This window comes from Neovison vison, chromosome 11, assembly GCF_020171115.1.
Source record: "Neovison vison isolate M4711 chromosome 11, ASM_NN_V1, whole genome shotgun sequence".
NCBI lineage: Eukaryota > Metazoa > Chordata > Mammalia > Carnivora > Mustelidae > Neogale > Neogale vison.
In genome coordinates, this window is record NC_058101.1 from 145,028,847 (window position 1) to 145,054,338 (window position 25,492).

The window sequence follows — 25,492 nt, forward strand, 5'->3', positions numbered from 1 at the left end:
TGAATTTTTCAAGTTCCACCATTTGGGGAAGTCACTTTACCAGTGCTAGCATGAGTTTTTTTCTTATGAGCAAATAGCATTAATAATATTGGCCTTCTATATCATAGGGTTGTTGTAAGGCTTAAATAAGATAGTGCTATAATAGGATCTTGAAGTTTTATTTTAAAGGTGGTAACCAATTACTTAAGATACTGTACAGCATCATGAAATGTTATATGAATCAGTTACGGTCTTTACCATGCATATTGATTGCCTTTGTGTAATTATCTATACTTACTTATACCCACTAAGAGCCTCCAATTTTTTAAAAAGTCATTAGATTATTATAATGGTAGGTTTTCATTTCTTTACTTTGATAGATTTCCCTATTCTAGTACTGTTTATTGTTATTATTACTAAGATTTACCATAATGTTACTGAGAATGTGCTCTAGATTAAATTATTTCAATTACATTAAGCAACACATTATTTTTATTGAGTATTTACTGTAATTTACTTAGTAAGTCTCAACCAAGGGAGCATATAGTCCTAAGCTGAAGGGAGTGCTTTAGATCCTGTTTATTGCTTTATAGCAATCGATGAAATTCCCTCTCTCCTTTCTTTGTCTGCATGTTTTCAATGACCCATGACTCAGTCCTCAGACCTCTTCTCTTTCCAGTCTGTGCTCACTCTCCATATGATCTCATCCAGTCTCAAGGCTTAAAATAATGACTACACCCTCTTATACCTCCAGCCCAGACCCCTCCCTGACTCCAGACCTGAGTATCTAACTGCCGACTTGGCATATCCGCTTAGAAATTTCTCAAGCATCTCAAACTTAACATGTCCAGAACCGAATTAGGGTAGTTTCCCATAAACCACAGGCTCCTACTGTCTTGCCCATTTCAACTTATGGCAGTTCCATTTTTCTTAAGGGTTCAGCCCAAGGCTCTTAATGTCTCTACCTCCCCTCTTTCTTCTGATCTATCAGCAAATGCTAGCAGTTCTACCTTTAAAATGCATCTGACCACTTCTCACCACTGTCAGTGCTACCACACTGACCTGACCCACAGTCATCTCTCCCCTGGATTGTAGTGATAGCCTCCTACCCCTGTTCTTCCTGTATCTGTCTCCATCGATTGAGTCCATTTTCAACATAACAGCCAGAGTGATCATGCTAAATGTAAATCACATCTAGTCATTTCTCTGCTCAAAGCTTCCCACTGCACTCAAACTAAAAGTCCAAGTCTTAAATATGGTCTTTACCGTGGCCCAGTATGATCTAACTCACATTAACTCTTTTTCCTTATCTCTTACTTTCCACTCATTCTTTCTGTTCTTTCATACTTGTCTGTTCCTTAAACATGCCAGGTGTCCTCCCCAGCCCCGCCCCTACCTTATTTACTTTTCCCTCTGTGTAGTGTATTTTTCTCCCCAAGATGTCCACATCGTGCCTTCCTTCCTTCAGACCTCTATTTAAAGCATCTTTGAGTAAGGCCTTCCATACTCTTTTTAAAATACCAGCATCCTCCCACACCTCCACCATGGTATATGCCCCTTCCCTAGCACAGCTTCCCAGCATTTATATATTCTACCTAATTACCTTGTCTGTTGACTGTCTCCTCCCAGTTGAATGAAGGTTAATGATAGCAGGGACTTCTGATCGCCTCATTCATTGCTCATATTCATTGCTGTGTGCCTGGTACCTAGTGGATGTTCTATAAATCTTTTGAAATAAATAAATCAGAAATAGCGCTAGGCTACAATTTCACATTTTGGTAGTAGATGCCTCTCTCTGACTATAGTCCCACATCTGAATATTTTAAGTTACAGTTTGGTCTACAGTTAAAGATTTAACTGTTACAGTTAAGGATACAGTCAAATATTGTTAAATAATTATTTATTAATATATACTAAATATAATAAATATTTATGAAATATTATTAATAGTTAGAGTTAAACATTTATACTTATATAATCTGTAAGTCTTCCCACTGAAATCACCTGTGTGTAAATGGTGGGCAGCATAGCAACTCCAGTAACTGCTGGGGAGCCTTCAAACAATTTACTCTGTTGCTTCTGTGATGTGTAAATGAAACTTGTACCATTGCCTGAGAGGGATTGGGCAGCTACCAATAATTTCAGTAGGGAGCATGGCTTCACGTATATGAAAGTCAGTTGGAAATAAATGCAGTATTAATCTTATCTGTAATCTGAAATCTCACCTGTGTGAAACTGGCCATGCCCAAACCTATATTACCTGTAAATCTTATTCCTCTTCTATTTTTCTGAAAAAGAAATTTCAGGGCAGGAAGGATGAAGTGTCATATTCTGATTATGCTTATTAGTACTTTATATTAGTGTAGTAGTCTTTATTCTGACAGTTTTTTGTTTGTTTGTTTTTGTTTTTTGTTTTTGTTTTTGTTTTTTGGTTATTCAGGGCAACACAACTATTTATGTGCTGGAAGAAATGATTGTATCATTGATAAGATTCGACGGAAGAATTGTCCCGCCTGCAGACTTCAGAAATGTCTTCAAGCTGGAATGAATTTAGGAGGTAAGTTTTGTGTTTTTAGTTCAATAAAAATTGTTAATATGTAACATAACACTGCTAAGCTCTGTATACTCCCAAAATCTAAGATAAAACTAACATGGAGCAAAGATTTCTAAAAATCTACTAAACTTGTGATAAATCATTTTAGTATTTCTTTCTTAGCAGGAGTTTACAAGAAGTATGTTATGTGGCTATGGTCCTAGTGAAGTTTTCAACCCTGAGTTTGCTAAAGTTTCAAGTACTCCGAACAGAACCAAAACCAAAACCAAAATGAATGACTTTTTATATGAAACCATAACTAACAGTTTTTATTACAGTGTCTGTTTAGAAATAAGCCCCGCATGTGATAATATTAGCCAGAGAGGAATACATTCTAACTCTAAGAATAAGTGTAATAAATGAAGACCTATATGAAAAAACTTAAAAATGTCACAGTAGCCCACCCAAAGATGGGGTTGGAGGGGGGCAGGCTGGTGAGGGATGGTTAAAAGACTTGAACCAAACACAAAAGTATATGATGTCCATGGATGGGAAGATTCAACCTGCTAAAGGTATCCATTTTCTCTGAATGAATTTATAAATATAACACAATCCTAACAAAATTACCAACTGATGAGTCTAAGTTCCTAAAGAACAGCCAGCAAAATTCTGGAAAGATGAATAATGAGGTCGACTACCTTTACCAGATAGTAAAACATATGATACAACTACAAAAATTAAAATGATCTGTTTATTTATTGATTGTAAGACAATAACAGAAATTCAAAGAAATAAATAATATGAGAATTTTGTGTATAATAAAGTTGTTATTCCAGATCAGTGGTAAAAGGATAGATTATTCAACAGAAATTATTGTGACAACTGAGAAGCCATCTGGAAAACAAGAAAATTGAGTCCAATCTCATACTACCCAACCAAATAAATTGTAATCTTTCAAAGTTTTAAACTTGGAAATAAAACCATAGAAGTACTAAAAGAAAAGAGGGATTTTTCTTATACTCTCCAAGTGGAGAAGACCCTTCTAAGTATAAAACTCAGAAGCTATGAAAGAAGAGAATTAAGAAATCAACACTATTTACAAATCAAATATTACTACAAAGGCAAATAATAAGAAACTGGGGGAAAGTACTGGCAACTTATAGATAATGGGTTTATTTTTTGCATAAAAATATCCTATAATTCCATAGGAAAAAGAAACCAACTTATTATAAAAGTGAGATTGAGGGGTGCTTGGGTGGCTCAGTTGGTTAAGGATCTAGCTCTTGATTTCAGCTCAGGTCATGATCTCAGGGTGGTGAGATCAAGCCCTGCATCAGGCTCTGTGCTGGGTGTGGAACCTGCCTAAGATTTTCTTCTCCCTCACCCCCTCCTCCCCTCTTCCTGTCCCCTTCTTGGAAAAAAAAAAAAAAAACAAAAACAGTGAGATTGAACAAAACAAGAATATGAACAGAACATTTGTAGACAAAAGAAATATAATTGGTTCTTGAAACACATGAAGAGATTCTCAAACTAATCGTAACAGAAATGCAGATTAAAAATATGAGTTAAATTTCTTATAAATGCTAAAAATAAAACATTTTTATGATATATTGTTTAATGATATAGAAATAAAGTAAAATTCAGTGGTGATCTCATGCATTTTAGGTAGAAGTGTAAGGTAATACAGAGATAGAGAGTGATTCAGTTATTTCAGTAAGGTGGTAAAGGACATATATCCCTTGACTTAATGAGTCCTAAGTACATTTTTGCAATATAAGAAATGATACATTCATAAGATATCATAATATTGCTGACCATCAGAAAAACATTAAATATTCATATGTTCAGGATTGGTTAAATAAATTACAGATCCTCTTCAGACAATAAAGGAAGCTCTGTATGGATTGATCTCCAAAATAATCTTTAGTGAAAAAAATAAGATTGTAGTATAGGATGTTTTGCCTACTACAAGTGATTTAACTCGTTTAGAAAAAATATATATATTGTATAGAACATTTCTAGTATAGTTTATAAGAAACTAGTAATGCTGGTTGTCTCAGTAGAAAGGAGTGGATAGCTAGGAGACAAGGATAGGAAGGAGAATTATCATCACTCTATTATCCTCCGTGCCTTTGAATTTTGTATTTTGTTTAATGCATTGCGTATATACTACCAATTTAAAAGAAATAAAATAATTTGAAAAATAAATGAGACTTCATTCTTTTTTGCTTTGGTAAATGCAACTGGCCCCTAGTCAGGACTTGGGAGTAAACATGGCAGCACACAGAGCAGAGCAACTCTTAGAAATTGGGAGGTGTGCGGCGCCTGGGTGGCTCAGTGGGTTGAAGCCTCTGCCTTCGGCTCGGGTCATGATCTCAGGGTCCTGGGATTGAGTCCCGCATTGGGCTCTCTGCTCAGCAGGGGGCCTGCTTTCCCCCCTCTCTCTGCCTGCCTCTCTGCCTACTTGTGGTCTCTCTCTGTCAAATAAATGAATGAAATCTTTAAAAAAAAAAAGAAAGAAAGAAAGAAAGAAATTGGGAGGCGTATAGGCTGTGGCCAGCTGAGGCTGCTCATGTCAGAGTGGGGCCAGAAGATGTTACATAACCGCTCAGCCGGAGAGATTCGTGCTGAATCTTTAAGAGGATGGGTTCTGGAGCCAGCCTGCCTGGGTCGGAACCCTTGCCCTACCACTTCCTGACCCTGTAACCTCAAGCAAGTTACCACCTTTTCGTGCCGTGTTTCCTTATCTTCAGCTTGCAGTAATTGGCGTGCTAACCTCATAGGCTGTGATGAGGATTGACTGAGTCAGTGTGCAGTGAAAAGAAAGTGATCACTCAGTACATGTCAGTGGTTTGCTGGGCGGTGGCAGTGCTCATTGTGATTGAAAGTACTCGTAGCACTTAAACACATGATCTGAAAGACGTTTTTGCTCCACGTTTTGCTGATAGTAAATCTCAGCCCAGACTGGCTAAGTGACTTGCCCCAAAATACCACAGCCAGTGACATGATGAACATAGACCTTCTAGCTCTGGATTCTTGGTCTGGTGCTTCTAGGATACCACACTGTTCTCTTGTTCTGTTGTGTCAATCAGTGCAAATGTGGCACAAAGATCACCTCCTTAAGCACGTGAATGAAAACTGGAGAAATTAATCGTTTAAGATCTAGATGGCACAAGGGTACAACCATTGCTTATAAAATAAATTTTAAATCGATTTTGTAAATTCCAAAATCAGAACTTAAGTATACTTGCACACTACTGAGGTATCTTTTAAAGTGCCTGTATATATATTTTGTACTTTATAAAGACCATAAAACTTTAATACATAAATATTATATAAATTTCATGTAATTATACTCTATAAAATATAAGTACTGTTAGTTATTATAACAAAATAACCATATTTATAATTCCTACCTTGTGGGGTTTTGTTAAGGGTTAACCAGGCCCATCCATAACCTGTAAAACAGGGTTTCTCAACATCTGCAGTGTTTGACATTTTGGGTCATTTGTATCAGCATTCCTGGTCTATACCTACTAAATGCCAAGAGTAGTCCCTTCACCCCAGGTCTAACAACCAAGAATGTTTCCATACTTTGGTAAATGTACCCTGGGTAGCATCAAGACCCACTGATTTAGCTATAAGAGTAAATTATTGTAAGCACTATTCAATGAGATATTTTCTGCTGAGATATAAACGCCAGCAGGGAAAGAATTTTTGTCTGTTGTGTTCATTTTCTTTTCCCCAGTGTCTGGAACAGTGCCTGGCACAAAGTAGGTATTCAGTAACTATTTGTCGAATGAATGAATGAATGATTGAATGGCATTTTTGAGGGCTTCTGTGTTCTAAGCATTTTGCTAGGCCTTTTATAGGTGTCATCCTTTTTAAACCTCACATTACAATATGTGATACATACTATTAAAACTGTCCATTTTGGAAATGAGTTCACAGAGGTACAGAGAGGTTAAAGAACTGGCCTAAGGCTGCAGAGCCAGGGAACTCAGATCTCGTCCCTGGCATCAAAACCTGTGTCGAGTATCACTGTGGTTCGACATAGGTCCGCTATTTGTAGATTGGCACTTCTAAAATGGCCCAGATTGTCTGTTAATGGCAGCCGCAGCATCCTGCTTTTTCATTTGTGTCTGTAATGACCTGTGAGTGGGGTTTGGCAAAGGACCTGATCCAGAATTCACATCATTTGTCATTGGTTTCTGTATATGCGGCATAGGTTCTGTGGGTTTTGGTAAAACATTTTACTAGAGAGAAAGCATACTGTGAATCTTTATCATTAAAAGTATTGAGTCAAAAATGGGCAGAGTAGAAATTAATATTTATGAAGATACTGTTTTCTTTAGGCTCAAGTTCTAACTTAACCACTTCTGGCTCATGGATTACATCCTTGACGTCTACTAATTATCCAGTTGCGGTGACATACGTTGGAATTTTTTTTCTTTTTCTTCTGTAATTTATTTTGAAGGTTTGCTCTTGGTTTCAATGTGGGCAATAAGAAATGGAAGCATTTTTATTATATTCAAAAAAACATGAATTTTCACCTTTTACCATGAAGCAGTTTTGTAAATTAAAAATGTGAGTTAAATCACAAGCCTGTATCTATACAAGTCCCAGTCTCACCCATGTTCTTAACAGAGCAGGGCTGTCCAGTTTCTTCTGATCCACTCTTCTTCCCTTCTGTCTCTCTTGGGGGATAAGGCAGTTGCCAACCCAGTGTAATATTTGGAAGGCATTTTCTGTTGGTGAGTGACCATGACTCTGGGAACAAAATTAGCCTTCCCGTCCTAAAGGCTTCAGGAATCCAAAATACTTTAGAATAATTTTTTTTCCCTATCTTATCAGCTGGTTAGCGTGTAATTTTAACCGTTGTCCCCATGCTGGCCTCTACCCTAGAGAGTGGGAGGACGGAAGAAGAGCAAGTAGATTTTTAGTTCTCAAAAATTAAAGCCACAAAATGTGCTTCTTCCCTTTTCTCTAGATCCACTCCCTCCTTCCTACCACAGGCACTATTCCTTTTCTTTAAAATCCTGCTGAGCTTTAGGCTGCATGCAAAGGAAAATATAGCAGAAGATGTGAGAATGTCAACAGAGAAATTGAAAGGAAAATAACAGCTTTCCTGGCCCCAAGCTGGGCCTGCCACTCTTGCCATAGCCCCTATCAGTAGATCTAAAAAAGTCGTGGTTCCATATGCATGAGAATTTACTGCTTTGCATAGCTTTCTCCAAAGGAATTAATCACTTTTACTTGCCAGTGTTCTGAAGAGGATGATCTATACAGGTCTTTAAGAGCTTCTCCAAAAATAGATAAAACATAGCATTAAAGCCAAGTGGCCCTCAGACCAAGAATGAATGTGTGGGGAGGGGGAAGGTATTTCCAGTTGACTGTACTCTGGCCATAGAATACAGAGGGGGTCTTCAAGATTTTTCTATTCTAGTCCTCCCATTGACAGATGAGGAATTTGGAATCCAAGATCATATCATCAGAGACTTAAAAAATGCAATGTAAGGATTCTGATTCTGTTGTCTTTCTCTCTTCCAAAGCACCCCCCCCCGTTTCATTTTTCATTAACTAGTCTAAGTCCACTTTCACATTCCTTTAATGAAGACTCTAAAATGTTAAAATCTTCCTTCCTGTAGCTTTAGAAATTAGACTTTACAAACCACAGGCTATTCCTAACTTGGGTTCCAGTTTACTTCCAGAGCATATCTGCAGCTTTCCTGAACGCCACCCATCACTTTCACACAGTTCAGCAGGAGCCTTCCTTTGAAGGGCAGCCCTGTCAGGCAAGTCTACTTTTTCCTCTTGGAATGGACCATGCCCCATGCAAAGAGAGGATGTCAGGCACAGGAAGCAACAGTAGACATCCAAGTTGCTTTCTGGAGACAGAGCCAAGGCAGGTCGGTAAAAAACGGAACAAAACATAACTCTAATGCTAGCAGCATTCAAAGAAACAGAACTCTTGTATCAAGAACTCTTGATGAGAATGGAACCAAAGAAAGGAAAATCTGTAAATTAAAATTCATCCACATAATGCGATATTAGTAAGCCAATAAAATGGCAATGAAGATACATAGCAACACAGAAATTTTCTTTAAAAAAGTAATAATGAAAACTTAGTATGCAAAATTATTTAAGTTACATATTTTGTGATTACAGCTCTATAGGAAAAGACTTGCAGGAGTCAAGAGGTTGGGGGGAGATCATAGAGTACCAAAAATGGCTGGGTTTGTGAGTACAGTGGCTGTAGGAATATAGTAGATATATGAATGGGTGTAGTCAAAGTTTTTCTTTTGCCTTTCCAGTTTTTTAATAATATGAGCACGTTTTATAATAAAACTTAAAATAGAATTCACAGTTTTGAACTAAAAATGAAGGGACATGTGAAAATAATACTGCTATTGAGCAGAAAACATAGAGAATCAGATATACAGTTAATCAAAGGAGTTGTCCCTGGACAGGAAGGAGGAAAAGGAGAAGAGAGATTAGAGACCTCAGTAAATCAATCTCCTGCTGTGAAATGCTTTAAAAACCAAAATGGAGAAGTGAGTGAAAAACAAAAGACCCAGAGATGGGAAAATGACAGAGTTATAACTGCGGCCAAGCCCAAGGAGAGGGGTCTGTTTACTTGAGGGAAATTGGCTTTACCTGCCAGCGACTTGCTGCAACTAGTTGGCATGGTCACCTGCAAAACTCACATGCACTGTGGGTCTGGTGAGAGAAATTACAGGATCAACGCCAGTGAAGAGTAGGTTTAATATCTGAAATCCAATAAGAAAAACAATTTTTATATCTTTAAGGGTCTCCCGAGGAAGGATATGCAGTAGTCTGTAAAAGTTTAGAAAGCCCAAGTGTACCGAGTTTTATGAAGAAATACCATTCTTTGGGTTTTTTTTTTTTTTTTCTTTCCAATTCCTCTTGCTTGTAGACAATAAAAATTTCATTGGGACTGTTTAACAGTAAACTGAAGGGGAAAATAATACATTTTTATAAATCAGTAAAAGTATGTTTCTTTTTAATCTTCATGTATAAGTTAAGCAGTATTAATTGTCTCAGTAATATAACTTGAATTGAAAAACTGGCATTTTTACCCTGCAAAATTTCATGGAGGAAAGTTCAGGATTGATCCCAAAGCAGGCAGAATTTAAAGATTTACTGTGTTTCTTCAATTCCAAGGCTTTTCTTCTTTTCAGATTTTAGCTATTATGATTATATAATTTGCAGTCAATATGTACATTTAATTTTTGTTAGTTTCACAATACTCTTAATTATATTGGGGTCTTATTTTGTGACTGATGACACCTTAGAAGTAGTAGAGGCGTTCAAATCAAAGGTACGTCTGTCCCAAGAATATACACATTTGTAGGGACATACTTGGGCCTTGGCAAGCTTACTAAAGTAGGCTGCTTCCCTTCTGTCTTTTTAAATATATAACCCAGAGATGTTGGAAAAATTCTGCTTGGTATGCAGAGGCCCATTGTTACGTCCATGTTTCCTTTAACTTTTTCTTTTTTTTTTTTTTTTTCCATTTGTGGTCTCTCCTTGTAGGTTGTTACTACCTCTTATTTAATGGGTGGGAGAGCTTAGTCTTGACTTGAGGCCAGGCTAACTTGTCACTGGCCACAGTGATCTCCAGAGACCCAGCGTCAGACCTGGCCCTTTGTCCTGCGCAGTGCCTCACGTGTACAGTCTCTCTTTCCGCTGGACTACAGCAGCCTTTCATACATTCACTGATGTTTTCTGCAATACACACTTGTTTTCCAACTCTTTGATAAACTGTGGGGAGTTTTGGTTTCAGTTTTGTTTTGTTCCTGGAGCTTCATATTGTTACACTCTTTGAAGTTACCTCAGGAGACAGAGTTTTATTTTAAGAAAATTGTTGGTTTCACAATTAGTCTTTGGGAAATACTGGGATATTCTTTGGACACGTCAAGTTTTCAATCTCTAGGGCTTTCTCTTTAATTTTTTCCCCCTCTTTTTATGGCTTGTTTTTTCAAGGAAGAAGTTCTTTTCTCCCTCACTAGGTGCTTTTGCTTACTCGTGGTTTTCACTACACTTGTCTCTATGTACTGCCTTCTGTGTCTCTCAGCTTCATTGTCACCTAAGTATCCTATATTCAAACTTCCCAAGAAAGGATCTGGGCCGATTGGTTGATTCCTACCAGAATGGACCTTCTGGTTGGGTGGAGTCCTCCAGAGGTCTTTGCCTCTGCTGCCCCTACCTTACCCAGGTTGGTGTGGCAGGTTATAGACCCCTGGGGCACAACACTTGATGATTTTTGACAAGAAACATTTTGATCCCATTTTTCAGAAAGGAATTGGAAGTATAGATAGCAATCATAGTGTAATAGATTCAGTACAGACTCATAACAATTACAGTCATCTGTTAATTGTAGAGAATCCCCTAAATCAGTTAATTTTTTCAACTCTGATTTTTATTCACATGTTATAAGTTATCCATACATTTAAAAGTAAAAAAAAAATTGTTTCTAATTAGCAAATTGATAAAGGAAAATAACTTCTCATGCTTCTTAGAACACAACTACTAAGGCTTTATTTTGGAGTTTAAGAATTTTTGACATAGCTACTTTAAAAATACACAAACAAACAACAAAAAAAAGCACACACATACACTCATAAAAAATCTTAACTAAAAAAAGAAGCAATGTGTAAAGTATACATTCTCTTGTAGAACATCTCTCTATATACTCCAATTGTTCTCTGACCCTAAATGCCAGACTCTAGGAGAAGGGATGAGTTCTGGGGTTAAGGAAAGGTAGGGAATAAGGGCTAAGGAAATATTAGAGAAGATGAAACCACTTAAAATCAAGCATCATAGGTTTACCATACTCATTCAGCTTAGAAAGGGGTGAACACTGTTTCTAGGTAAAGTTCCCACCTGTTCTGTAGGATTCACTTTACTACCTCAAACACTGGTTTCACGAAGTTAAAATTACTGAACAGGTATATCCAGTAAGGCATGTAACTTAATCTTTTTCCATATGAAAACTGAGAGACTAATGGTCATCTGTTTGTTGGCTTTCTGAATAAGTATCTTCTCCCCATATTCGTAGTAAAATGTTACGAGTGGGAAGATGGGGAGCAGAAACTAGTTTTGTTACAATAAAGTCCTCTGTCCTCACCTCTAAAATATACAAAAAACCATCCAGCTAACTTGCCAACAGTTATTCAGTCTTTGGTAGTAATATGTATATTTAATATAATTAGTATCTTTTAAGATGATTTTTCTGGGACAGAAAACATACATTTTAAAGGCTAACCCAATTCTAACAGATTTTTAAAATATTTTTATTGATTTATTGAATTATAAAATACATACTGCAGTGATTAATAAAGTAATAGTTCTCTTTAATATATTGAGAGAATAAAGATGGACGTTTGCTGAGCACTTTATTTACTGATTAAAAAATAATGATTTACATTTTAACAAGAGACTCTTAAAAGCTGAACTAGCAAAGCTAACAAAAATGGTTTCTTCGGAATGTGCTGCTTCATTATTTTGAAAAGGAGATCTATCAACAACAATATAAAGGCAGTTGTTGAGTAGGTCATAAAAATAAGAAACTCCAAAATGTAATTGTATATTTCTCCCTTAGTGTTTTGTACAGTATTTGTTTTGAGAGGATAATAATATAAAATATGTTTAGTAGTGATAAAGATAAAAGATAAGCAGTTACTCTGTTACCATATACTTATCTTTTATATTAAGATGAATCTAATTTGTGTAGGAGAGAATCATACTCTCTATAAAAGGGCATCTCTGCTGCATCTGTCCATTGATTTGTTCAGCAAATCTGTGTCATGTGCCTCTGAAATTCCAATATCCCCCCATGATGTCGCCAGTGTGGCATGAGAAGGCAGGCATTGGCCTTGCTTTCAAAGACCTAATATTTAAGAATGAAGAATTTATTATGGGCCAGATAAGCATTAAGAATTGCAGCAGGGCACTTAAGAGCACCATTAGTGTTGACGGTGGCACAGATCCCTGGAGTTCTTTGTCTTGGCCTTGGAGTGGTATTATCCACTAACTTCTTGATTCGTATTTATCGATCGACATGGCGGCCCCTCAAGATGGCTTCCCATGGCTCTGCCCCTTGATATGTGGTGCATCCTGGTTGCTTTCTTTGTGCAAATGGCTTTATGGCAGCTTCCCATCCTTGTGTGGGACGTTGTCTGGAAAGGAGCAGCTCTGCATCGTGAAACCTTAAAAAAGCACCACACATTCCCTTCCCACTGCACACCACCCCGGTTCCAACTTCAGCACCTATCCTCACTTGATGCTGCTCCCTGAACTCAAATTATGAGATTAGGCCCTTCACATTCTTGCCAAAAAATTAAACTGACTTTATCGTGAAGATTTTTGGCCATCTTAGAGGATTTTCCATCATTTCTACTTTGAGGACAACTGAGGCCGCTCTGGTTAGTCTCCTGAGAACACAGACCATGTCTTATCTCTTTTGTAGCTCTTGTAACATGAGGGGAAACATCTGTAGAGAAAGGCCGGAGCTTTGGGAGCCACTTTCTAGAAGCTAACCTTCTGCCTGCTCCCTTCAGTTCCTGAACCACACTAGCATGTTACTGATTCCCCAGAAACTTCAGAACTCACTTTCAACAATTGCCAGAGAAGTCAGGAGACATACTGTTATGAAGAATTTTTTTTGTAATGTTTTTAATTCTTTAAGATTTCTTTTCTCACACAGTTTTCTTAATTTAGAAATAGCCAAATCAAGCCGTTCTTTCTTTCTTTTTTTTTATTTTTTTTAAGATTTTATTTATTTGAGAAAAAGAGAGTATAAGCTAGAGGGACAGAGAGAGAGAATCTGAAGCAGACCGGGATACAGGGCTCCATCCCATGACCGCAAGGTCCTCAAGTTTGTGACCTGGACCACTTAACCTACTGGGCCACCCAGATACCTCTAGCCATTCTTGATTCTAAAACTAGAGTAGTTCACCAGTAAAAACTCAGTTTCACCTTCATGTGGCAGTTCATGCTAATTATTTAGAAACATTTGCATATGTTAATTAGCTACTTTATTTATCTATTTATTTTTTGGATTGGTGGGGATGGAGGATTAGAGGTAAAGTGAGAGAGAGAACCTTAAGCAGTCTCCATGCCCACCGTGGAGCCTGACGTGGGGCTGGACCTCACAACCCTGAGATTATGACCTGAGCCAAAATCAAGAGTTGCGCGATTAACTGATTGACCCACTCAGGCGCCCCAACTCACTTTTTTTCTTTTTCTTTTAAATCCTATAGAATGAAAACAACTTCCCAGTCTGTATGTACTCATATATTTAGATAAGCTAAGTTGAGTCAGGTTAGAAATTTTAAGCCACATTCAAAAGATTATGCAGAAGAAAGATAGGAAGCCCAGGAGGACTCTGCAATTAAGGGATATTTTAGGGTGGTCGTTCTCAGTTCTGACTGCATATCATATTCACACTCGCCCTTTCTCTGCTCTCGGAACCCTCGTGCAGTAAATCTTAAGGAGCATGGGTATCTTTACTTTGAAAAAAACCTACATTGTGCATCAGTTCACTAGAGCTGGAAACAACTGTTCTAGGGGTTACTAGAACATTAGTAGCAGTTTTCTTAACATAAGAAAACCCTTTCATTGTTTGTTTTTTTTAAGCACCTTAGGTTTTTGTTTTGTTTTGTTTTGTTTTGTTTGTTTTCTATTTAGTGTTACCTTTTTTTTCTCAAGTAAATCATTAAGCATTTAGAAAATATTTCTTTATTGGGGGAAGTCCCCTAAAAATGATATTTTAAGTTAACATATTTGTATTTTCCTTGTTAACCCTAACACAGACTTACAGAGGGCCATGTTAGCTTTTAGTCCACTGGCTTTAGTGGTCCGTGCTTTTCAAAGCAGTACTTTATCAGTTATACACTTAAATGCTACAAATATGGGGGGCAGAGTGTTCAAAACGCAAAGAATGAACATTGGTTTCTTATCCTGAGAGAGGACAAGTCTGAAACAAGGGCCGTAGAGTTGTCTTCTGGGGAGCCATGAGTGGAGGAGATGAGGAGGCAGAGAATAATCTCAGGAAAAAAGCTAAGGGGGAAAGGAGGGAATGTGGACAGGACTGTGATTTGTTGTAAGACAGGAAACTGATTTAGAAACACCCTCCTCAGTGTCACGTGACTTTTGTTTGTTGGCTCCCACCTCATACTCTGGGCATGTGTGGACATTTACACCCCTGAAGAGAGTTGGGAGGAGCCCAAAGGGAGCAAGTTTCCATCTTCCCTCACACACAGTGCCACCACCCCTGCCACGGTGCTCCTCTCTCCAGCGAGTCATCACGGGGCCCGAAGGTGTCTGTGTGCGTTCCGTCTTCCAGGCCCTCGAGTGGGTCTGTTCCCCACCCAGTTGTTCTTCAGAGTAAAGGACCTCCTGACCCGCTTCTCCATCCTGGCTCAGTAGAGATGGTTTGGGCCACATCATTAAACTTCTCAGATAATGGTGGTGACACATTTCCAGTTGTTTCGTGGTTAAATAAAACTCCTTATCAGGCTTTAAATATATAAGAGCTTTGATTAAAATGCCCTGGATTAAAAAACAGATTCAAAATAAAACTTGAAAGACTTAGTTCTATTTGATTTATTTACTGTAAGGTTCACTAACTGCCCTGTTCCCAGCAGGCTTTCCTATCCAATAGGTTGATTTTTTTCCAAATGTTTGACTCATTTTCTCCCTTAATAAAGAAACTCCGAAGCCTTCCCTTAGGTTATTTGAAATAAAATAAATGGGATCCTGTGACTGAGCATAAAGCCATGAATTCAATGATGGTCTGTTTTCAGCCCGCACATATCCCTTTCACTTCCACCTCTCCTGGGCCCTGGGAAGGGTCTGTACCGCTCCTAGGCACCGGCCAGTGCGACTGGTCCTGCCAGCCACTCCACTGTGCCCTCCACACAGTTGGTGACTTCCCCCACCCCACAGCTCCCTCTGCTTCGGTGCTGTGGGGAAGTTCCTGCCAAGTCATCCTCACTGCTGTGAGTGACAGGGTCCCTTTGTCAGGCACAGCAAGGGCCTCTCATTTGCAGCAGACACAGGCAGGCCAAGGGAGCCGCCTGTATTCCTAAGTGAATGAGTTTCCTATCAGTGCTATAAAAAGTACCACAGGATTAGAACAACACACATTTGTCATCTCACAATTCTAGAGGTCAGAAACCCAAAAGGGGTCTCACTGAGTTAAAATAATCAACGTGTCAGGAGGCTGTGATCCTAGGTAGAGGCTCAAAGAGAAAATTCATTTCCTTGCCTTTTCCAGCTTCTGAAGGCTGCCCACATTCTTTGGCTTGTGATCCGCTTCCATCTTCATAGCCAGATTAAATGCATCTCCCCTACTTTAACGTCATTCAATCTGCAGAGTCCCTTTTGCCCTGTAGGGTAACACATTCACAGGTTCTGGAGACTGGGAGGTAGATGTCTTTGGGGGACCATTCTTTTGTCGTCACTCTATTAACCATTTATATCCAATAAAACACAGTTACCACTCTGGGATTTCCGGATGGCTTCCTGATTTGGGTCCTGACCACACTTGCCCAGCTCATCTGCCTCTCTCCTTTCCCCCTGACACCATCCCATCTTTCCCTAAAGCCACTCTGATTTCTTGTTCACAACCTTCTGCTGTGCCTTTGTCCACACAGTTCTGAAATGTCCTACATATTCCTCCCCTATGCTGACAAGTCTCTAATCCACTCCCCTCCTCCTTCAAAAAACTCATCACCTCCACACTGAGGACCCCTCACAGATGAGTCTTCTGCACAGTGGGGAGAACTTCCATTCCTTTTTAGACAGTTCCAGGATATTATGTATGCATATAATTCATTAAGACTTCTTGTATAAAGCTTTCTATGACTTCCTTAGATGAAGTTAATTAATACCTCCTCTGTAACTCCAAAGCCTTTGTTGGAGCACTTCTCAGATTTGACTACAATTATTTGTTTCTAGGTATTTCTTGTCAAATAGTCTTTGAATTTTTCAGGAACAGAGCTCTCCCTTTGTCTTTATATCTAGCGCACTTAAACAAATCAGTGTTTAATAAGTCAGTGAATGCATGAGCATGCAGTTAAACTCTGCACAAATATAACTAAGCTGACCATAGCAAAAAATTCTAAGTTTGGTTAGACAGCTATTTAAGGCACAGTATTCTCATTTTGAAACCAGTCCCATAACAAAGACTCCAAGGATGATATTTTAAGAAAGTTCTACTATAAATATTATTGTTTCCATCCCCTTACCAGGAAGGTACAGTTTCCAAAAAACATATGAAAAGTCTTGATCATAATGTTGACTTATATAGTATAACTGGCAACTTATTAAATGATAATATATTGCAAAAAGGCTTTTGTGTGTCTCTTTGTTCGTTGATGGGGGATTTTATGTGATGTTTGAACTTCTTAATTATGCTTATCTAACCACAGTTTTTGTCACCAGTGTAGGAGGATGGCATTTTGGGGTAGCTGTTGTAGCTGTCAAGGTGGAAATTCTAGCCCTGGTCTGAGGATTGGTAGTGAAGCTTTAAGTTCAAGGTCTAGAGAGGATCCTTTGAGTTGGCCCAGAGTGAAAGGATTGGAGAAATGAACCTTTAAAATAATTGTAAAAAACAGGGTTACAAGGTAATGGAAAGAAAAGAAAAAAAAAAAATACAGGAGTGCGAAAGACCTGAGAAGAGTAGATTAAGATGAAGATTTGGGGGAGCAGCTTAGTGGGATCCCAAGTCCCCAGGTTCATTAATTACATCGGTGTAATGGTCTATGGTCTATGGTCTATGGTCTCCAGAACAGTTGTAATCCAAGGTCAAAGTCAGGCATATATACTGATTTCAGGTGAGAAAAGAAACCCATCTTCCCAAGAACTTCACCAAGATTGACAGAAGTGCTCAGCCCATGTTTGGGCAGACATTTGAGTGAAGCAGAAATATGCAATGCTGTGCTCTTGACCATAAATGTGAAGACAGTGTTTTGGTCCCATTTCAGGGAAGTAGAGAAGCCTGCCAGCTGAAGAAGGAGTGTGTTATCAGAAAGGACCTATAAGGCCCTCATCCATGAGAAAAATGTGAATCTACCGAGCTGAATAATATAAAACTACACTCTTGATTGAAGCAACTCTGTACAGGTTATACCTGGAAATTCCTTTACGTTATAGTCATGCTTAATTGTATGCTTCATTAGGCTGTGTGCAGGGCTACCATTCATGGGATGGGGGAGAGGTGTAACTTCCAAAGATGGGAAGTAGGCTATAAACCTATGGGTGTGGACCTTTTTACCTCTAGGTGGTGTCAGCAGGAAGTTGACCATGGGGAGCAGTGCCAGCAACACAGCTGAAGGAAGACTGTTTTGTTTCATTGCAGGAACAAATATTCTTTTAATGGATGGTTAGTAAGGAAACTTCTTGTATAAAACCCAGCTTGAAGTTTAATGTGAGAATATTGAAGTCAGTCATTACTCATTTTTTTATGAGTGTAATAACATGCAGGATATGCACTTGTCAGTCAGTACACACACCCTTTGAGCATGGTAGGGTACTTGGCCATGGCTTTTGAATCACTAACCTGATGCTGGGATTACACTAAGCTGCGGGAACTTCTCTAGTGTGCCGGTGTGTGTGCCCATGTTGTTGGTAAATTATGTTTTCAGTATAGCCCAGATAATAAGATTTGGATTTCTAAAAGGCTAAACATGAATTTTAAGTTTATGAATAGGTCCTAATCTTTTACAGCACTACCGATGCATACAAAGAATTTTGTACAGAATTAACCCATCTATGAAGCACAGGGTAAGACCTCCAGTGCTCTGTCTGAGGGGAGTAGCCAGCTCTCAGCTCCAAGTGTTTGTTGCCATGGGCGGGGGGGGGGGGGACACGCAGATCTTGTCAGAATTTAAGAGTTCTTTTTGAGATATCAGAATTATAAAATTTCTGGTGAAAGATGCCAAAGTCTGAAAGATGAAAGCGAAGTTTTTAAATTTTACTTAGTTCACTTTCCAGTTTATGACTTCTGCGATCAAGGAAACTAACTTTAGGAGCATAATAAATTAGTATGCTGCTTATTTCAGTTCTCATTTGATTGTTTTTTATATAGTCTAAGAATTTAATTATCTTTCTAGCTCACTGTTACTGTTTTTATCAACTTCCGTAGTGTAAACCAGTGGTTCTCAATCAGGGGCAATTATATTCCCAGGGGGATATTAGGCAAAGTCTGGAAATATGTTTCGTTGTCACAGCTTGGAGTGGGAGGATACTACTGGCATTTAGGGAGTAGAGGGCCAGGGATGTAGCTATTTAAATAGTCTATACTGCATAGGACAGAACCCAACAACAAAGAGTTATCTGGCCTGAAATGTTAGTAGTGATAAGACTGAGAAATGCTGCTGTAGACTGTGTTTTAATTTCTGTGTCTTGCTCCTTCCCTTCCATCTTTTTTTTTTTTTTTAAAGAACCTTTTTCCAGGTCCTCTCTGTTTCTCCTCCCTTCTGTAATCTCACTCAGACCATTTAGGATGGTGGTTCTCAATTTTAAAATGCAAGAAAAAAATCACATGGGACTTCCTAAAAACTGAAGACCCTCAGCCCCCACTTGTAGATATTCTGACCTGTAGATCTGGGATGGCCCAAGATTCTGCATCTTGAAAAGCCCCCAGATGATCCTGAGGAAGACCATGCGTAGATCACAGTTAGAGTGGTAGGGTTATGTTTGTTTTTGGAGTATCTGCTTTTCTTCATTTGTTTACATCCTTTATTTGTTGAACTTCTTAATTATGTTGTTACTTTTATTAAGCACTTAAAATATACCAAGCTTTTAATAATTATTTATACTTTGGGAAATAAAATGTATCCATGGACAAGTCAACCAAGTAGCTGGATATTATAGCTTATAGACTTTCTTCCCAAAATTTCTGGTCTCTTTTCCCTACTTTTTTTGTAATATACTATATGTCTTCTCCCTGGTTGAGAGCAGTTCCCTGAAAATACAAAAATTGAAAACTTTTATTTAATGTATGAACCAAGTAAAAAAAAAAAACAAGCATGGACTATAACAGCTGAAAATATTAGAAATAATTCAGGTAAGTGATTGCTTAACCAAACTGATTATATGTTACAAAAAATTAACTTCCTGGAGTTGGTAGTTTATGCCACATACTTGTTCTGTGGAGACAGAAAGGTGAGGGCAGTTGTAGGTACATAAGACCCATTTCTCCAAATTCTGCCTGGCACTTAGGAAAATGGCCTGTTTATGCAGATACCTGCCTTCAGGGGCTTCAACTCATGCCTGGCATTCTCTGCATCATAACAGCTAAGTGCAAATCACAGGGCTTTGAGAGGTCTACAGCAGGTATTCAGTGGCTTGAAATTTATCATTAGAGTGATACGTGGCAATTATTGGGTCACTAATAAGGCATATCCTCTGGGATGCCATTACCAAAACAGATATTCTATACACAGATAAGACAACTTAGAATCATGCAAACAGTGTTAGTCTACTAACCAGCTTGCCACCTAGAGTCATGAGTAAAAAAAAATTTTTTTTTTATCATGAAAAAGACTGTATTTATATTTGGCCAGCTGGGCTCCATTTAGACCATCCCAATTTTGTTGGCAACATCCAAAGCATCATAGTCAGGGGCCAGTCGAACATATGCCTTCTTCTCTCCACCAGGCCTGATCACGGTGTTGACCTTGGCCAAATCAATGTCATAAAACTTCTTCACAGCCTGTTTGATCTGCTGCTTGTGGGCCTTGACATTCACAATGAACACAAGCGTGTTGTTGTCTTCTGTTTTCTTCATGTCTGGCTTGGTAGTCAGGGGGAACTTGATGATGTCACAGTGATGAAGCTTATTTCTCCTGGGGGCACTCTTTCGAGGGTATTTGGGCTGCCTTCAGAGATGCAAAGTCTTGGGTCGTCCGAACATAGGTGATGTGTGGATCTTCTTTTTTTTTGGAACTGTGGACACCCTTCATCACTGCTTTCTTGGCCTTCAAAACCTTTGTTTTGGCTTCAGGTTTGGGAGGGGTAGGGGCTTCCTTCTTAGCTTTCGGTGCCATCATCGTAAAAGGGATTTCCAAAGAGTCATAAGTAACTTTTTATCCAACTTTGACCACTTTCTCATGATAATCCTGAAGAAACTATTTTTAAGAAAGCCAGAATTCTGTTTGGTTGGCTTCATGTTCATGCGATATGAGCAGATATTAAAGTAGTTATCGGATAGCCAGGAAAGGTCGTCACCTTCTCCCTCATAATTTTCGTCAAATGCCTTCCAACATCCTATAAATAAATACAGATAAATGTTTTATTGAGCTGCTCCTCTATAAAAATTGCTGCTAACACTGCTAATAGGCCACTGAACTTGAAATGATGAGGCTGAATGTATCTTTCACCTTAACCAGCTGAATCTCAACAAATTGAAATTTCTGGAACTTTATTTCCTCTGATTTAAGACGAGGAGATTAAACTGACTGTTTTGTGATGTACCTGCTGGTTCTAAAAGGCTATGATTCTGTTAGAGTGCCAGCCATTTGGATATCAGGTGTTGAATTGGTGAGTCATTTGGGGCAGGAGAAGACCATAGCTTTTCCCTGCATCCTGCGCTCTTCCCCAAGGATGGGTCAGGGTTAAGGGCAGAGTCATTTCCCATCATTATGCCCACAAAAAGGAACCCATGCTGCTGTGTCTAACTCCGTGATACTAATTGGGCCCAAAGATTAGGAATGTTGAGTACCTCCTTCCTGGATTTTGTCTCTAGATAGAATATTTCTTCTACAAGGTTAAAGAGGTAAAAAACTTAACTTTTGGCTTTTCCCTTTATCATCTCTCATTAGACTCTCTCAAGGTTAGAGCCAGCAGGGCTGCCTGCCCTCCACTACTGTACTTGACTTTCTTCTTGGAGACACCTGACCTGCCTTTGTGATCAAACTAAGGCTGGGTTGAGCTTGGCCAGAGCTGTTTTCTGGATAGACTGGCCTAGCTTACTGGGCTTTGGGATGAAACCTAACTTATTGTTTTCCTCAAGAGCTTTGTTAGAGAATGGTGACTGTAGTCATCACATTAAGAAATGCGACTGGTTGTAGAATATCAGCAAAGCATTCATTCATTTTCACTTTTTCCTCTTTGTTCAGTAAGCATTTATTTAATACTTGCTGTGTGCTTTGATACGTTCTAAGCTTGAGAATATAGAACTCAAACAAATGAGTATATAGACTATGTTCTTACGTTGAGCATGTCTCATGATCTTTATTATCTATGATCATATAAAGGGAGAATAGTTGAATCTAAGAAAGAATTTTGAATCCTAACTCTAGGACTGAAGAAATTCCTATGACAGCTTACAAATTCTCGAATGGTAGTGTTATAGGCTTGTGTCTTCCCCCCATTCAATTATGGAAGTTAAAAATTATTATGGGCACTAAAAGTGGTGTTTTACATTGTATGTGCCTTGGAACCACATTGTCCATTTGAAAATCATAGCACGAAATTGGCCCCAACCCAAATCAGCAATGAAGAATTGACTCCTAGCCAAGACCTGTGCTCTGGGATTGACAGCCATGGGCCACCACATGATGCTAGAAGAGGCTCGTTTGAGCACCAGCAAAGCCATCAGTCAGTTTATCATCAAAGGCACCATCCATTCTTCAGAGCTACATAGAAGGGTGTTAAAAATCACAACAGCCTAGCAGACTGTGTTTTAAATGAAGGGAAACCCATCTTTGGAATATGAGCAGAATACTAATGGGAAAATGGTGGCAGTTTGTGAGAAGAAACCATAACTGTTTTTGTTTAATCTCCTTATTGTAAATGTGACATTACTTTAAAAATTACTTACAGTGACATAAATCTGAATTGTAGCCTGAAAGAAAAACTTTCAGAATGGCCCAATTATCCTTCCTGTGCTACTTAAATAGTCTCCAGAAGACCTCCTCAGGGCAGCTCATCTTCCAGCTTTGATGGAGAAGAGTAGGCTTATTTTCATCTAAATCTATAGTTCAATCTCCTATGTGAAGGAAAAATAGATTATAAGGAATCATGGAATATAAAAAGGAATTTAACGTTTACTTCTCCTAAAAAAGTTTCTTTTTATGGGTTATCATCATATTTATTAGGAACTTTCTTGAGTCTTTTCCGCCCACGGGTCCTGTCCCTGTGCTTTTAATAAAACCACCTTTTTTGCCCTAAAAAAACAAACAAACAAACAAACAAAAACTTCCTGAAATTCTTTCTTGGACCTTTTTTTTTTTTTACATGTAGCTAAATGATATAAATTTGAAGACTACTTTTGAAACTTAAATGGAAAGTATATTCTTTTAAAGATGCTTTTGTCCTGCCTGCTGTGCTGAATTCGGTTTTGAGAGAGCCACCAAAGCTCTGGAATTTACACTGTGGCAGAATACCAGATGAAAAAAATAGCTGTTCGTCTTCTAAACAGAGCAGAGAGGGCAGGCATGGGAGTCCGCCCCCACCCTGGCATGGCTCTGCTCACCACCAGGCAGCTAAGAAGGCTCCTCCTCAGCTGTGACCTGGGACCTACCAACACAGACATCATCAGAGTGCCTCAGAATGTTCTAGCGCTAACCCTGTGTGCAGAGAAAAGCTGGAATGAAAACACGAGAAACAAATGCAAGAGAATCACTTATTCAAAAAAGCCCATTTGGTTTGGCTCAGCTTTATCTGGGAGTTTCCAGACCAATTCAGCCTGTATCCTGAAGAGATCCCAGCCTAGAAAAATAATTTTTTTTAAGTACATGCATCATTGGCTACTATTAATTCTTAATTTAGACTTATTCTGATAATGTCAGTGGAATAAAATGTAGAGTAATATTTATTTAAAATGCATGAAAGCTACAAATATTGACATTTGTTTTCTGTTTCCTCAGGGCTATTTAATTCCCCCCCAACTTGATGTCATCCTGTTAACGTGTTTACTTATCCTTTTTTTCTATTAGCATTAGCTTCTAATATGAAGATTTTTAAAAAATTCTGCTTTGCTTCTTTGTCTTGCATTTTTTAAATGTTGAAATACTAGAGTGATCATACTCAGAAATGCAGAGTGTTTTCTGTGTTATGCCAGTTGTTAAAAACACGTTTATATCAATTCATGGGATTATTATTCTGTGTTTGGTTATCTAGTTCACCAATTCTTTTTCTTGCTAAGAAGTTTTAATAATTTTTAATCATCCCGTTATAATCTCCACATCAGTAGTCTCAACTAAAACCTCGTCAGTTTACTTTTCATGTAAGGAATGTAAAGCATTACTTATAATTTGATTAAAATTGAGATGACCTTATAAAAAATATGCTGTTAAGTAATAGTCCTTAAAAATAATTAAAACTATAATGATGTGGCTCTAAGTAATTATTTTACAGAAAGAATATTGAGCTATAAAATCTTTTGAAGAAAACTGGTATTGGAGATAAAACTATCCTCCTAGTCTGCATATTTTTGCATTCCACTCTCCATAGCTTTTCTTTCTTAGGTGCACAAATAGTAGTCATAAAAAAAAATCTGAAATTGAATTTAGGCCTCATTGCATTCGAATTCTTGAATACTTGCGAGTTGTAAGGTCACTGGGTACAATGAAAGGGACCAAGAGGAAGAAGCCACTGCACTAAAGTAGGAACAAATGCTAAGAGGGAAAAACAAAACAATCGAAACATGCCTAAAAAATGATGTGCAGGCAAATGTTAAAGCATTGTATTTTAAGTGTTCTCTTAGAGCTTATTTATAGAATCTTTTGCCAAAAACGTTGTAAAGAAAAATGCCATTCATCAAGAGTAAATAACCTAATATATCTATTGGATAAGCTTTTGTTTATGTATTTATAAATCTAAATAAATAAGCAAACGTGTGTGTGTGTGTGTGTTTGTGTGTGTACTGCTACTTAAGGTAGATCCCACTGAGCCAGCTTGCTGGTTTGAGAAGGTACGCATGGGGCCCTTTCTGTGGATTTTTTGCCCAGCATGTGCCCTAGCATCTGACCAGTTCTTTTTGGCCTGAGCCAATGGAAGATCATGCTAGGGCGCAGGAAGGCACAGTAAATTAAGCTGGGCACTGTAGTCTGTTTCCAGGTCACTGCCTTCTGCCTCTTTCTCATACCTTGTTCACCCTTTGACCTTGTTAGAACAGTAATGTTTCTTCATAAAACATTCTTAATGAGACTATTTACCTTGCATACCCAATGAGATCATGCTTCGTGTTATAAATTCTGTGCTCAAACATATGCCAAGAAAGGCAACCCTTGCAGCTGTTAAAGAATTAACTTTTTAACTGAGGGAGGGACCTTTCGCTTGGCAGCCACAGCCAGCGTGGCACTGTTTTTCTTATTTTGAGTTTATTATAAAGCTAGATGGAGGTTTTTACTCTCCTTTTTTTCCCCTTTTGTGCTTATTTGTTCGTGTTTTGTTTTACGTCCACAGATATATCGATCTTGAGCATAGCATAGTTATTCCTAAAGAATGTGAATTTACAAAGCAGATAAATAATATGTGTTTGTTTGTTTTTTTCAAGAATGTTCATCCGATTTCAAAGATCTGTTTGACTAAAGAACTCAACTCTCAGTCACAGTGGAGCTTAGGACCTTTATCTTTGATCAGAAGTAATGAGTTCTTCTGCCCCAATGTATACTATTTTTTTTTACACAGACCAGTCTGAATTCTGCATCTTTTGGTACCTTCTTCCATCAGAATGAAGGTGCCCTCACCTGAGCAAATGCATAAAGCCTGGGACACCTGCTACAGCAGTAGCAGCCCCAGAGTATACCGAAGTTGGCCCTTCTGCTTAGGGAATGAGGAGAGAAGGTATCTTGTGAATCAGTACAGGTCATAATATGCCTTCTACTGAAAAGATTACTCTCTTCAATAGAGGCAGCCTAATGGTAACCTTGCTGAACTTGTAAAAGTCATTGGAGGGCCGGGCCCTTTTTCACCCCGCTTTGACCTCCTGATTTGATGTCA

The 25,492-nt window shown here is 38.4% G+C and overlaps 1 protein-coding gene across 1 annotated transcript in view; it reads left to right on the forward strand.

The window, feature by feature from the left end:
• The window catches only part of NR3C2 (nuclear receptor subfamily 3 group C member 2), a 341,782-nt gene that overhangs the window by 231,670 nt on the left and 84,620 nt on the right, over positions 1–25,492 (forward strand). The window contains exon 4 of the mRNA XM_044224901.1: positions 2,420–2,536. Coding sequence (XP_044080836.1) covers positions 2,420–2,536 — 117 coding nt within the window. The remainder of the gene's footprint in view (positions 1–2,419; positions 2,537–25,492) is intronic.